Below are 14,130 nucleotides of genomic sequence, written 5' to 3' on the forward strand. Positions count from 1 at the left end.
TACTTCTTCAAGTGTTGGCTCATTCGTTCCATGATTTTCCCACTCTTCCTCCATTTCTGTGATCTCTTCTGTTTGATTTTCTGCCAGTAACTCCTTGAAGTGTTCCATCCAGACTTCCATATATGGTTGATCTTGTGTTACTATTTGCCCTTGTTTATTTTTAACTCCATTTACTTTTGGTTTGAAACCTCTGTTCTGTTCTCTGATTTTTGTGTAGAATTTCTTGGTGTTGTGAGTCTTACTTTCAGTCTCAATTTCCTCCAACTGACTTTCCATGAATTTTCTCTTATGTTGTCTTATTACTTTGTTGCTTTCCTTTCTTTTTTGTTCGTACATGTCTCTATGTTCAGTTTTATGAGTCCGCATCCACTGATTTCGTGCTTTTACTTTTTCTTCAACTGCTTCTTTACATTCTGTATTGAACCAGTCCTTCTTTCTTGTAATTTGCTTCGTCCCTAATGTAGTCTCAGCCGTGTGGTTAATTGCTTTTTTAATATCACCCCATATTTCTTCGACATCCTCTCTTTCCTTATTCAGTGCGGCAATTCTTTTACCTATTTCATCTTCATACTTTTGTATCTCTTTTGCTTCCTTCAATTTTTCGATATTCCACCTCTTTCTGCCTTCTCATTACTTTCATCTTTTGTCTCAGCTTTGCTATCACCAGGAAATGATCTGAATCTCCGCATGCACCTCTGTAGCTTCTCACATCCATTATACTTGATTGTCTTCTTTTCGATATTAATATGTGATCTATTTGTAACTCTGTTTTTTGGTCTGGAGAAACCCATGTGACTTTGTGTTTTCTTTGATGCTTGAACATTGTACTGCTGATAGACATATTATTTCCTGTCGCCATGTTGTTCTGTGCCCGTTGTCATTCGTTTTCTCATGTATTGTATGTTTGCCTGCTATTTGCTGTATATAATCCTCCTTTCCTATTTGTGCATTAAAATCGCCCAATATTAATATCACATCTTCTTTTGGTATTTTTTCTAGCTTTTCTTCCATAGTGTCGTAGAAATGATCTTTTTCCTCCTCTTTCGCATTTTCTGTCGGTGCATAAACATTTAGGAGGGATATGTTTGCCGGTTTAGCTTCAATCCTTAGGTAGGCTATTCTTTTGTTTAATAGTCTGATTTCCATTATTTTGTCTCTCATATTTCCAATTAATATGAATCCTACCCCATGTTGTCCTTGCTTTTCTTCCCCTGAGTATATGAAGGTACTATTCTGTTGATCTATTTGTCCTTTCCCTTTCCATCTAATTTCCTGCAGTGCTGCTATTTCCACCTTATACTGTATCAGAACTGATGTAATTTCTTCCAGTTTTCCTGAGTGAAAAATAAGTTACCTTGTGACGTTCCGCCCCTTATAGAATCCATTATTGATGGGAAGATATTATTTCATTATTTTTAGAATTATTTTCTTTCAATGGTTATTAAAATATAACATAACACCATCACAGAATTTTAAATGCTTGTGACGTCACATTTTAAGTGTGGCAACATTGGTTTGCTTGCGTTTGACAGCGTATCGATGGGAGAGGGGAATTGAATTGCCCGCGGAGATCGTCAGCCAGCTAACGAGAGGGCATTGGCTTTCTAGAAGTGTGTCGGAGTGGCAGGTCGGTAGCTTGATATTTTACCCACAATTTCAAGATCCAAATTATAATTAAAGATTGAATCCATCCAGCATTAGGGAATATAAAGTTATTAGTGAATACGAAGTTGAAGAATTTGAATGCAGATTTAAAATGAGTTCCGGCCTGGTAAATAAAAAATTTTATTAATTTATTTTCCGCCATATTGAAATTTTCTTGACTAACTTGCTAATTCAGTTTCATGTCGTCTATGTTCATGGTTTCTATGGTTTATTTTCATGGATCAAAATCATCGAGAGATAATTGAATATTCTTTGCTAATTTGTGCTTTCTGTTGGAAAATAGAGCTAATTTAAACTCAATTTTTTTTATATTATTCCTTTCAAGTCTACAGATCTCCTATCTTTTGAACCATGATCAAACAAGTATCCATTGCCTAATCATACTATATTTCATCCTTGTATAATATATCTATATACCTGTGTATATATTATAATGAAATATTTTTTCACAGTAATTATATCTTGTAGCCAAATTGAAAATCACATGTGTTATTTGAACAAGGTCATCTGATAACAACTTAATAAAGAGTCGAGCTGTCTAGTCATTCAAGTTTTTGGGCTTAATGACCTATTTCTTCTTATTCCCATAGGAATAAAAACACCTCCTCGTTTCTCTTGCTTCTTTTTGACACATTGGTGGATTGGTAGTAATACCATATGTGTTTTTTTTAGCCACCACTATGAAATCATAAAAAAAAAAGAAAACCTAAGACCACCAAGGTAGACCACTTCTAGAGAGACGGTCACTAGGAGACCAGCCTGGAAGATCTCCATATCTATCTTTTTCGCCTGTACCTTCAACTGGTTTTTTTTCCACCTGTTTTCTTGTACCTCCAGCAGGACAGTTGCAAGAGGGAGTTAGCACCCCCTTGTGCTCATTGCATCCCGGTCAATTTGGGGAATACACAGCAAGGAACGCACCGCAAGGAACATTGGAAGATTGTGAAAAGGGGTTTGTGTTGATGAACATTCGGTTTGCTCTAAGTAAAAATTTAGACTGTTTTTTGTGATTTTCAGGATACTTAGTTTATTCATATAGGTACTTTATAAATTTATTGCACATAACCTTTCCCTTTTCAAGATTTTTATAGTATTACAGAACAGTATAATAATTGATAGCGTTCCCCAAAGCTGCGTAATCTCCATGGTGAGAATCTCTGAGCTCAGATACTTTCCCATACAATAGTGTTGGTACTCTTATATTTTTTTTATTATTCTTTGGCTTGTTTCCCTTTTATATAACTATTTAAACTCCTTTAATTATTTTAGTATATTTTAAATTAAATTTTTCAAATTAACTTCAAATATCATTAAAAATTTCTATTATTCAAATTATTTAACTTTAACTATTAATTTTTATATTAAATTCGAATAAATCCCTAGTACCCATCCCCTCAGGAAGGTACTAGTTTTACTTGCCATTATTATTAAGAACCACAAGTCGGTAAAAGGATCTTTGGTATCCAGAACTCCGTTGGTTCACTTAGGGACTTGGTACCCGTCAACTCATTGAGTTGTACATACATATATTAAATATCTTGTTCATATTATCAGGTAGTATTGAATTAAGTGTACGTATGATATTCGTACCATTGTTATTGGGTGAGGGTAGTTACTGCTAACCAAGTGTAAGTTGTACTTTCTGTATTAGAGGTACCCTTATTCAGATTTTCTAACCTTATTAAGATTATTCTTAGATTATATTTGTAAGGTAATTCTGTAAATGACTTTCACTAGTATTTTTTTTTGTCATGTTAGAGTTACATACTAGTTACTTGTCTTAACTCGGAGATTGTGAAAATCTGGTAGTTACATTCAATAAATATACATTTATTGTGATTTTTTTTTCTTATTACTCCTTTATCTTGATAATATATTTTATAACTTAATAATCTTTAATAACATTTAACCTACTTGTACTACAAATTTAATATACTCTATAGCAGCGTAGAATACCTGGAAGAGGGTTAACCCAGTTATCCTTCTTCTGGCGCCCAAAAATTTATTCTATTTTCATTATATTATTATATTTACCTTATCTACTTTGTGAACAGTGTCTTAATATCTTCTTTTCTAGCCATCATTGTCATTTCCTTTAATTTATTGTCCAGCCAGAAATAGCCGTGCAAATTGGCCGAATCCTTCCTTGAGTGTCAAGTGGCCATTCTCTTGCATATTGAGCTAGCTATTCAAGTTACATCTATCTATTCATAATTTTCCATCTCCAGTCCTATATCAAGTCTATACTCTTTGTCTTTACATCTTCCCATACAAGTACTACTGCGAAGTAGTATTTTAGTTACTTCAGCTTCTTCCAACGTAGAAGCCACACATTTTTGTTCCTTTGGCTACATTAAGTAGATCTTCTTTTTCCTACTTCTGTTGGAGTTTATCACTCTCTGTGCATTCACTCCAACAGAAAATCTTCTTCTAACAGGTTACATCGGCTTCCCAACGTGGTGGCCTTATTTTTGGTCTGAGACAGTATTTATTTAGGTCAATTCTTCTCTTTTTATCTCAAGTTTCTTTGTTATTTCCGTTTGGTATCTCTATACACATCTTGTTACTTATTTATTTTATTTTTAATTTCTGATACATATCAGGTATTCTTATACGCTGTTTTGATTTTTGTTTATATTTTGGGACCTCATTATAGTATAGGTTTGTGCAACTTACATTCTGGGTTAAATTTGAATTTTTTATTGGGAACTTATATTTAATATTGCTATTAATAATATAATTCATATAAGGTAATTTTTATTCCTTCAGCCAATAGTGGTATAGTTGGAGGTACAACTAAGCATTGATTATTATTATATATATTTTTTCCAAAGTGGTGGTAAGTTACATATAAATAAAAATTTACTTCCAGTATTTAGGTAGTAGGTTTACTTGAGTATACATTATTTATTGGATTATTTATCCATTTATTTGATCTTATATATTTATTTGATCTTATTTATTTGATTATATACTTCATTATATATATATATATATTTTTTGCTGGCCATTTTGATTTTGTTGGTGTGTTGCGAATATTTTCTCGGTATATATATTTTGCGTGCAAACTTAGGTATCTTTCATACTTCTGTTCTTTGGACTACTTGTCAATAATTTTGCTCTCATCATGTGTGCTTTTAAAGCTGAACATCTTCTGGTGGATGAACTGGATTATGAATTAAAGATTAGGGACATAATGCCAGAGGAGTCGACAACTGTCGGTAAAAAACGCAATCTTCTGAGAGGTGCTTTGAAACAAGAAGCTGGCAATAGGAGTTTTCTCCAAATATCAGCTGTATCCATCCCTTTTGAGGAACAACAGAAAGGAATCTCTGAAACATTGGACAGCTTGTCTAAAAAAATCGAAAAATTTAGGGGAACTGTAAAGGATACAGAGTATGCGCGATTAACATCTCGTCTAGGCCATATTTCTGCCCGTGTACACTTGTTACACTGTCCTACCGAAGAACAGGAACCTTTCAAGAAATCTGTTTCTCTTAGAATATTAACACTAGAGGGTGAACTTGATTCTAGAGTTAACCCCATAGCTACCTCTACTCCTAATGCTCCAGTCAATGTATCTAGTTTCACTTACTCCAAACCTGTGCAAGTACACAAATGGGGTATTTCATTTTCAGGTGAAAAACAGCACACTGATGTGATGTCATTTTTGGAAAGGGTTGAATGTCTTCGAGTATCTAGAGGTGTTTCTGAAGAGGATTTGTTTGCTGCATCTGCTGAACTGTTCACCGGGACAGCTTTTACCTGGTTTAGGAATAATAGGGGTAATTTTTCTTGTTGGTCTGATCTGATTAAAAAGTTGAAGTCAGATTTTCTTCCGTACTCGTTCCAGGACGACCTACTAGATCAAATTAAGAATCATAAGCAGAAACCTGGGGAATCTGTTACTATGTTTATTAATACTATATTAGGTATGTGTAGTCGTTTAGACACTCCTTTGTCAGATTTAGCTAAAATTAAAATCATCCTTAAATGTCTATTACCCTTTTATCATCAACAATTAGCTCTTATGGACATTCAGAACATTGATGACCTTACTATAAAGTGCAAACGTTTGGAGGAAACTTTATCCTGGTCTTCGCAACCTCCATCCACATCTCGATCCTATTCTAACTCTTCTTCTCAGCCAACTTCCTTTAGGCAACGTTCTTGGCCAAATAAGGGCCATGATCATAATGTTTCGGTTGTTAGTTCTCTTGTCTGTTGGAATTGTGATCAGCCAGGTCATCCGTTTTACAATTGTGCAATTCCTCAAAGTCGTATTTTCTGCCATGGTTGTGGCCGAGAGAACACCCTTAAAAGGAATTGTTCTAAGTGTTCGGGAAACGAGACGTCGGAGGTCCGTCCCCTGAACGTTTCTCCGTCCAACACCCAATCAGGGAATCCAACCCCATCGTCAAACGAAACTGCTGGACCAAGCACATCCAGCAACCCAAACCCATCTTCACGAAAAGGGAAAGGGGTGTCGTTCAAGAAAACAGCACACACCACAAAACAAAATTAAACCAGAAATTAATTTCTATAGATGATACGTTAGATTCGCTTGATTCAAATGATCACAGATGTTCATTTACAAATTCTTCTTTGATTGGTAGTGTTCAACGTAACAATAATAATTGTGATAGTGATGTAGTTCCATTATCTATATTAGATTCTAGTTTTGTTAATGATGATGATACGTCTAGGTTAGTTCCCTATAACGGTTCTAGACAACCAAATACTTTATATCTAGATATTAATTCTTTATTAGTTAGGAAACAAAATGATAATAGGCCATATCTCCCTATTCAAATTCTAGGACAATCGTGTTTAGCTTTGTTAGATAGTGGCTCTAATATTTCCTTGATAGGGGCACATTCATTAAATTTATTGAAAAATTCTAGTATTCCCATTATGCCCATTTCATCTTTGCAAGTATCTACTGCAGATGGTACAGTTCAGTCCATTACAGGCAAACTCCAAATTGAAATCACAGTGGCCGATTTATGTAGAGAAATTACATTCTATGTTATTCCTTCCGTGCAGAATTCTATAATTCTAGGTATGGACTTTTTCAATGCTTTCAATAGCACCTTAAGTTGTTCTGATTTTTCTTTTTCCATATCTGAATTTAATTTATCTACCCTTAGTGCTATTCATGATTTTGCTAGTTTATCAAGCTCCGAACAAAGGCAATTAGAGAGTATGATCTCTAAATTCACTACTCTTTCTTCAAAAGACAAACTAGGTCGTACGTCGTTAATATCTCACACTATCGAAGTGGGAAATCCCACTCCTTTTAGGTTGTATCAGTATCCCATACCTCAAGCCTGGCAGGCAGATTTAGAAAAAGAAGTAGATTCGATGCTTGCTTTAAATATCATAGAACATTCAACGTCGTCCTATTGTTCCCCACTCTGGTTAACGAAGAAGAAGGATGGATCCTTCAGGATCTGCTTTGACGGTCGAAAACTAAACAGTATCACAACGAACAGGGATGCTTATCCTATCCCCAGAATAGATGTGATTTTGAGCAAACTTCAGAATGCCAAATACATCTCTTCTATTGATTTGTCTAAGGCCTTCTTACAGATCCCACTGAGTGAAGAGAGCAAGAAGTATACTGCTTTTGCTGTCAGTGGTAAAGGATTATTCCAGTTTGTCACCATGCCTTTCGGTCTTGTTTCTGCTCCTCAGACAATGTGTCGTCTGATGGATTTAGTCATTGGTCCACAGTTAGAGCCCTATGTTTTCTATTATTTGGACGATATTTTGGTTGTCACTCCCGATTTTTCCCTTCATATGGAAATTTTAGATAAGTTATTTTTACGTCTTAAGGAAGCTAATCTGACGATCAATTTGGATAAATGTCAGTTTTGTCGTCCTAGTCTTAAGTTCTTGGGTTATGTTGTTGATAACCAGGGGCTAAGGACTGATCCTGAGAAAATAGTAGCTATTAAAAATTTTCCCATACCTAAGACCACCACCCAAGTCCGTAGGATATTGGGAATGTGTGGCTATTATCGTCGGTTTGTACCGTCATACTCTACCTTGTTGTCTCCTCTTACTGATCTTTTGAAGAACAGGAAAAAGGGACAGACCATTACTTGGACTCCTGAGGCCGATGAAGCTTTTCGGCGCGTTAAAGATGCTTTAACGAGCGCTCCGGTCATGATGTCACCTAATTTTGATGAGCATTTTTATCTAATGACAGATTGCTCTAATACTGCTTCTGGTGGCGTATTATTTCAGTTGAAGGATGGCTCTGAACACCCAATAGCTTACACTAGTAAGAAGTTGAATAAGGCCCAGAAAAACTATTCAACCACAGAGAAAGAACTCTTAGCTATCATCCATGGGTTAGAAGCGTTTCGTTATTATTTGGAAGGTCGTAATTTCACTATAATTACGGACCATAGTTCCTTGGTATGGCTTCATAGTATGAAAAACCCTTCTCAGAGACTTTCTCGATGGATATGTAAACTGGCTGCCTATTCATATAAGATTGTCCATAGAAAGGCAAACGGGGTCGTGGTTGCAGATGCTCTTTCACGTGTCCACGATATTAATGTCCTAGATCTGTCTTCTTTAACCCCTGATGTGTGGTATCAGAATATGATTGATAGGGTTACTCAAGACCCACAAAAATATCCTGATTTTAAGGTAGAGAATAATGTTCTGTACAAACACACCTTTAGTCCGATAGAGTCCTTATCCAACATGTCGGAGTGGAAAATAGTTGTGCCTACGCCAAATAGGGAAAATATTCTGCATATGTTTCATGATGAAGTTACAGCTGGTCATTTTGGGTTTTATAAGACATATCACCGCATTGCTGAATTATATTATTGGCCTGGCATGCGGAAGTCTATTAAAAGGTACATTTCTAAATGCATGGTTTGTGCTACTTGCAAACCAAGTAACCTACCACAAGCTGGACTTATGGGTTCCTTCAGAAACATCAATTTTCCTTGGCAGATGATCTCAATGGATCTCATTGGACCGTATCCTCGGAGCTACAAGGGTAATACCTATTGCCTGGTAGTTGTGGATTATTTCACTAAATTTCCTTTAGTTTGTCCTCTTCGTCAGGCCACAACTCCAGCAATTTTGAAATATTTGGAGGAACAAGTCTTTTTGGTGTACGGTGTTCCCCAAATTGTGTCATGTGACAATGGTCCTCAGTTTGTATCAAAGGCCTTTAAAGATCTTTTAGCTAAATATAAGGTTCAGAAGACCTTTTATAATGCTGCCTACCATCCACAAGCAAACCATACTGAGAGAGTAAATCGCAGTATTGTCACAGCTCTAAGGTCCTATACATACCCAGATCACAGAGCTTGGGATCAATATATTCATTCCATAGCTCAAGCCATAAGGACTTCTGTCCATGAAGTTACCCAGTGCTCTCCAGCATATCTGAATTTTGGTAGGAATGTTGCTTTATCAGGTGATTATTTTGGTGTAATTTCAGACAATTCCGAAAATCTTCCTCAAATATCTGAGAAACTTCATCGCTTAGATGATCTCCAGACGTTACCTCATATTTTCGCAGACATTAGGAAGAAGTTAAAAACTTCTTACCTAAGGAACCAGCAGCACTATAATTTGAGGAAACGAGATCTGCGATTCTTTGTTGGTGATCGAGTATTAAAGCGCAATTTTGTCAAATCCAGTAAGGGTGATGCCATTTCTGCAAAGTTTTGCCAGAAGTATGTCCCATGTACTGTCTTAAGGGTAATATCTCCTTTGATTTATGAATTAAAGGACAATTTGACTAATAAGCGAATTGGTCAATTTCATGTAAAGGATTTACTGCCTGACAATACCATGGACGATGTTGATTCTTCAACTTCATCGGAAGAAGATTAACTTAGGGTTGTTTAAGCTAATATCTTCCTGTGTTTGCCTTTAGCTCGTTTTATTATGGTATAGTATTTTAGTCTAAATTTTTAATCACCAGAGAGTGCAGGACCATAGCATAATTTTTAACCTTCGGCATGGTTTGATGACTTCTCACTTATTAGTTACTTATTAGGTACCGAATTCTTGTGTAATACCGCTTGTATGAGTTTATCATTTTTTCTGTATTATGAATTGCATTTTAATTCATGGACAAATATTCTCAAGTACTAATCCAGCCAATAGTATTACCAAGTTGATAATCCCCACTTGTACTTTTAGTTTGTGTACTCAACCTCTTATAATAAAAGGGCTGTTGATTATTAGATATTTGGATATGTCGGCTCATACAAGTATTCTTGCTGAATAGAAATGGAACTATGTTACACTACCATATCTTAGATTATGTGTTATATTTTGGATATTTGATTACCTACTTATTATTATTTTTTTATATTATTTTTATATCATGTAAGTATTGGATTTGCCATATTGGAAAGATGGGGTTTTTAATTTGTTATTGGGTTACGCTATTGACATTTGTCACGGACATGTTAGATACTTTACAATAATTCAGATCCTTATTTTCTCCACAGTATAATTCTGGAATGAGTTTGGAATTTTGGTTTATAGATGAATTCTTGAGTCTTTCATATTTCTTCTTATGAACTAGTCTGTTAATGCTCAAAGTTGGTGAATACGTGGGTTCGAAATTCAGCAACTGATCACTGCTATCCGATTTCGTAATCCATGTCTTTCATGGTTGAGTATGCGGATGTTTATGCATGATAATATTTCCGGTCGGGAAACGGTGCGCAACATTTCCTAACCATTCTTGTGTAATTAGTCCAGATATTCCAGGCACGTTTTCACACGATAATAGGGAAGTTTAGTTTGCTTATTTTATGTCTCTTAGTTCATAGTATATTGATGCTTTGATTATCCATATACGTAGAGTCGTAATGTTAGTGATCAACCCGTCGGGACAAATTATTGATTTTCTTTTTAGTAGATTCCCTCTTCTATCCTCAGGCATTAGTTGTTGCTTAGATTCAGGAATATCTCCTGGATAATCCTATGTATGTTCAAATGAATATACAGTCTTAAAAAAAAAATTGGGAGCTCGTTCCCGTCATATTTTGTATTTACCATAGAGTCATAGTACTTATAAGTTACCCTTCATTTTTATTATTTAGTTTAGATAGGCTCATATTACCGAATGAGGGAAGATGTAGAGCTAATTTAGTTATTTATTTAGTATTAGTGGGAATTGGTCCATAAATTTTCCTGATCGTTCTTCTTTGGATATGCTCTTATAAATCTGGTGTCCATTGATAGTCCGATTTTGGATTGAGTGTCCAATTCCACATTTAGTTTGGTTAATGTGTTTGGATTCGTTTGGTATGTTTACTATTTGTATTATTCGGTATTGGTGAGAATTGTTCCATAAATCTTCCTGATTGTTCTTCTCTGGATATGCCATTACAAATCTGGTGTCCATTGTTATTCCAATTTTGGATTGAGTGTTCGATTATTCTTCACTAATTTTAGTTATTGATTTATTTGGTGACTTTAGTATATTTACTTGCGTTAGGGTATGAATTGGCTCACACCTTTGCCTGGTTGTTCGTCCTTGGATATACCCTTTATAAATCTGATGTCCAGGGATAGTACAACTTTGGATTTGCTGCCAATTCGACACTTATTTGTCATTATAAATTAAATCTCATCTGTAGGTTGTTTGGCTTTTAAAAAAAAAAAAAAAAAAAAAACCAGTCACGTTTACTAGGACTTCGGGTCATCTTTTGCAATTCCTGTTAGTTGCTGCAGTGACCATCCTGCTTTCCCTTGATTATTAGTTGTGATTATTTGTAATCTTGCGAATCAACGGGGAATGATACACTAAGTACTACTACTTTAGTTTAATATGTGAAAAAAAAAAAAAATTTTTAATTAAAATTTTTTTTTCTCGTGGTCAAAAGGGAATGTGACGTTCCGCCCCTTATAGAATCCATTATTGATGGGAAGATATTATTTCATTATTTTTAGAATTATTTTCTTTCAATGGTTATTAAAATATAACATAACACCATCACAGAATTTTAAATGCTTGTGACGTCACATTTTAAGTGTGGCAACATTGGTTTGCTTGCGTTTGACAGCGTATCGATGGGAGAGGGGAATTGAATTGCCCGCGGAGATCGTCAGCCAGCTAACGAGAGGGCATTGGCTTTCTAGAAGTGTGTCGGAGTGGCAGGTCGGTAGCTTGATATTTTACCCACAATTTCAAGATCCAAATTATAATTAAAGATTGAATCCATCCAGCATTAGGGAATATAAAGTTATTAGTGAATACGAAGTTGAAGAATTTGAATGCAGATTTAAAATGAGTTCCGGCCTGGTAAATAAAAAATTTTATTAATTTATTTTCCGCCATATTGAAATTTTCTTGACTAACTTGCTAATTAAGTTTCATGTCGTCTATGTTCATGGTTTCTATGGTTTATTTTCATGGATCAAAATCATCGAGAGATAATTGAATATTCTTTGCTAATTTGTGCTTTCTGTTGGAAAATAGAGCTAATTTAAACTCAATTTTTTTTATATTCCTTTCAAGTCTACAGATCTCCTATCTTTTGAACCATGATCAAACAAGTATCCATTGCCTAATCATACTATATTTCATCCTTGTATAATATATCTATATACCTGTGTATATATTATAATGAAATATTTTTTCACAGTAATTATATCTTGTAGCCAAATTGAAAATCACATGTGTTATTTGAACAAGGTCATCTGATAACAACTTAATAAAGAGTCGAGCTGTCTAGTCATTCAAGTTTTTGGGCTTAATGACCTATTTCTTCTTATTCCCATAGGAATAAAAACACCTCCTCGTTTCTCTTGCTTCTTTTTGACACATTGGTGGATTGGTAGTAATACCATATGTGTTTTTTTTAGCCACCACTATGAAATCATAAAAAAAAAAGAAAACCTAAGACCACCAAGGTAGACCACTTCTAGAGAGACGGTCACTAGGAGACCAGCCTGGAAGATCTCCATATCTATCTTTTTCGCCTGTACCTTCAACTGGTTTTTTTTCCACCTGTTTTCTTGTACCTCCAGCAGGACAGTTGCAAGAGGGAGTTAGCACCCCCTTGTGCTCATTGCATCCCGGTCAATTTGGGGAATACACAGCAAGGAACGCACCGCAAGGAACATTGGAAGATTGTGAAAAGGGGTTTGTGTTGATGAACATTCGGTTTGCTCTAAGTAAAAATTTAGACTGTTTTTTGTGATTTTCAGGATACTTAGTTTATTCATATAGGTACTTTATAAATTTATTGCACATAACCTTTCCCTTTTCAAGATTTTTATAGTATTACAGAACAGTATAATAATTGATAGCGTTCCCCAAAGCTGCGTAACCTCCATGGTGAGAATCTCTGAGCTCAGATACTTTCCCATACAATAGTGTTGGTACTCTTATATTTTTTTTATTATTCTTTGGCTTGTTTCCCTTTTATATAACTATTTAAACTCCTTTAATTATTTTAGTATATTTTAAATTAAATTTTTCAAATTAACTTCAAATATCATTAAAAATTTCTATTATTCAAATTATTTAACTTTAACTATTAATTTTTATATTAAATTCGAATAAATCCCTAGTACCCATCCCCTCAGGAAGGTACTAGTTTTACTTGCCATTATTATTAAGAACCACGAGTCGGTAAAAGGATCTTTGGTATCCAGAACTCCGTTGGTTCACTTAGGGACTTGGTACCCGTCAACTCATTGAGTTGTACATACATATATTAAATATCTTGTTCATATTATCAGGTAGTATTGAATTAAGTGTACGTATGATATTCGTACCATTGTTATTGGGTGAGGGTAGTTACTGCTAACCAAGTGTAAGTTGTACTTTCTGTATTAGAGGTACCCTTATTCAGATTTTCTAACCTTATTAAGATTATTCTTAGATTATATTTGTAAGGTAATTCTGTAAATGACTTTCACTAGTATTTTTTTTTTGTCATGTTAGAGTTACATACTAGTTACTTGTCTTAACTCGGAGATTGTGAAAATCTGGTAGTTACATTCAATAAATATACATTTATTGTGATTTTTTTTCTTATTACTCCTTTATCTTGATAATATATTTTATAACTTAATAATCTTTAATAACATTTAACCTACTTGTACTACAAATTTAATATACTCTATAGCAGCGTAGAATACCTGGAAGAGGGTTAACCCAGTTATCCTTCTTCTGGCGCCCAAAAATTTATTCTATTTTCATTATATTATTATATTTACCTTATCTACTTTGTGAACAGTGTCTTAATATCTTCTTTTCTAGCCATCATTGTCATTTCCTTTAATTTATTGTCCAGCCAGAAATAGCCGTGCAAATTGGCCGAATCCTTCCTTGAGTGTCAAGTGGCCATTCTCTTGCATATTGAGCTAGCTATTCAAGTTACATCTATCTATTCATAATTTTCCATCTCCAGTCCTATATCAAGTCTATACTCTTTGTCTTTACATCTTCCCATA

General features: G+C 34.7%; 2 protein-coding genes across 3 annotated transcripts in view; both read left to right on the top strand.

Moving 5' to 3' along the window:
* Positions 1-14,130, top strand: part of LOC114327847 (peroxisomal N(1)-acetyl-spermine/spermidine oxidase) — a 62,439-nt gene that overhangs the window by 13,532 nt on the left and 34,777 nt on the right. The gene's annotated exons all lie outside the window — the stretch shown is intronic.
* On the top strand, positions 1,369-13,699 carry LOC126885236 (uncharacterized). 2 transcript variants are annotated; one of them, XR_007698345.1, is made up of 2 exons: positions 1,369-1,771; positions 12,532-13,699. XR_007698345.1 is itself a non-coding variant. In XM_050651700.1 (2 exons), the coding sequence occupies exon 2, from the start codon at positions 4,793-4,795 to the stop codon at positions 6,188-6,190; it is 1,398 nt and encodes a 465-aa protein (XP_050507657.1). In that variant the 5' UTR covers positions 1,394-1,771; positions 2,338-4,792; the 3' UTR covers positions 6,191-6,538. The 2 variants fall into 2 exon arrangements, 1 of the variants encoding a protein (XP_050507657.1); XM_050651700.1 differs by lacking the exon at positions 12,532-13,699 and adding an exon at positions 2,338-6,538 and having other exon boundaries at positions 1,394-1,771.

Source organism: Diabrotica virgifera, chromosome 5 (genome assembly GCF_917563875.1).
Source record: "Diabrotica virgifera virgifera chromosome 5, PGI_DIABVI_V3a".
Classification (NCBI taxonomy): domain Eukaryota; kingdom Metazoa; phylum Arthropoda; class Insecta; order Coleoptera; family Chrysomelidae; genus Diabrotica; species Diabrotica virgifera.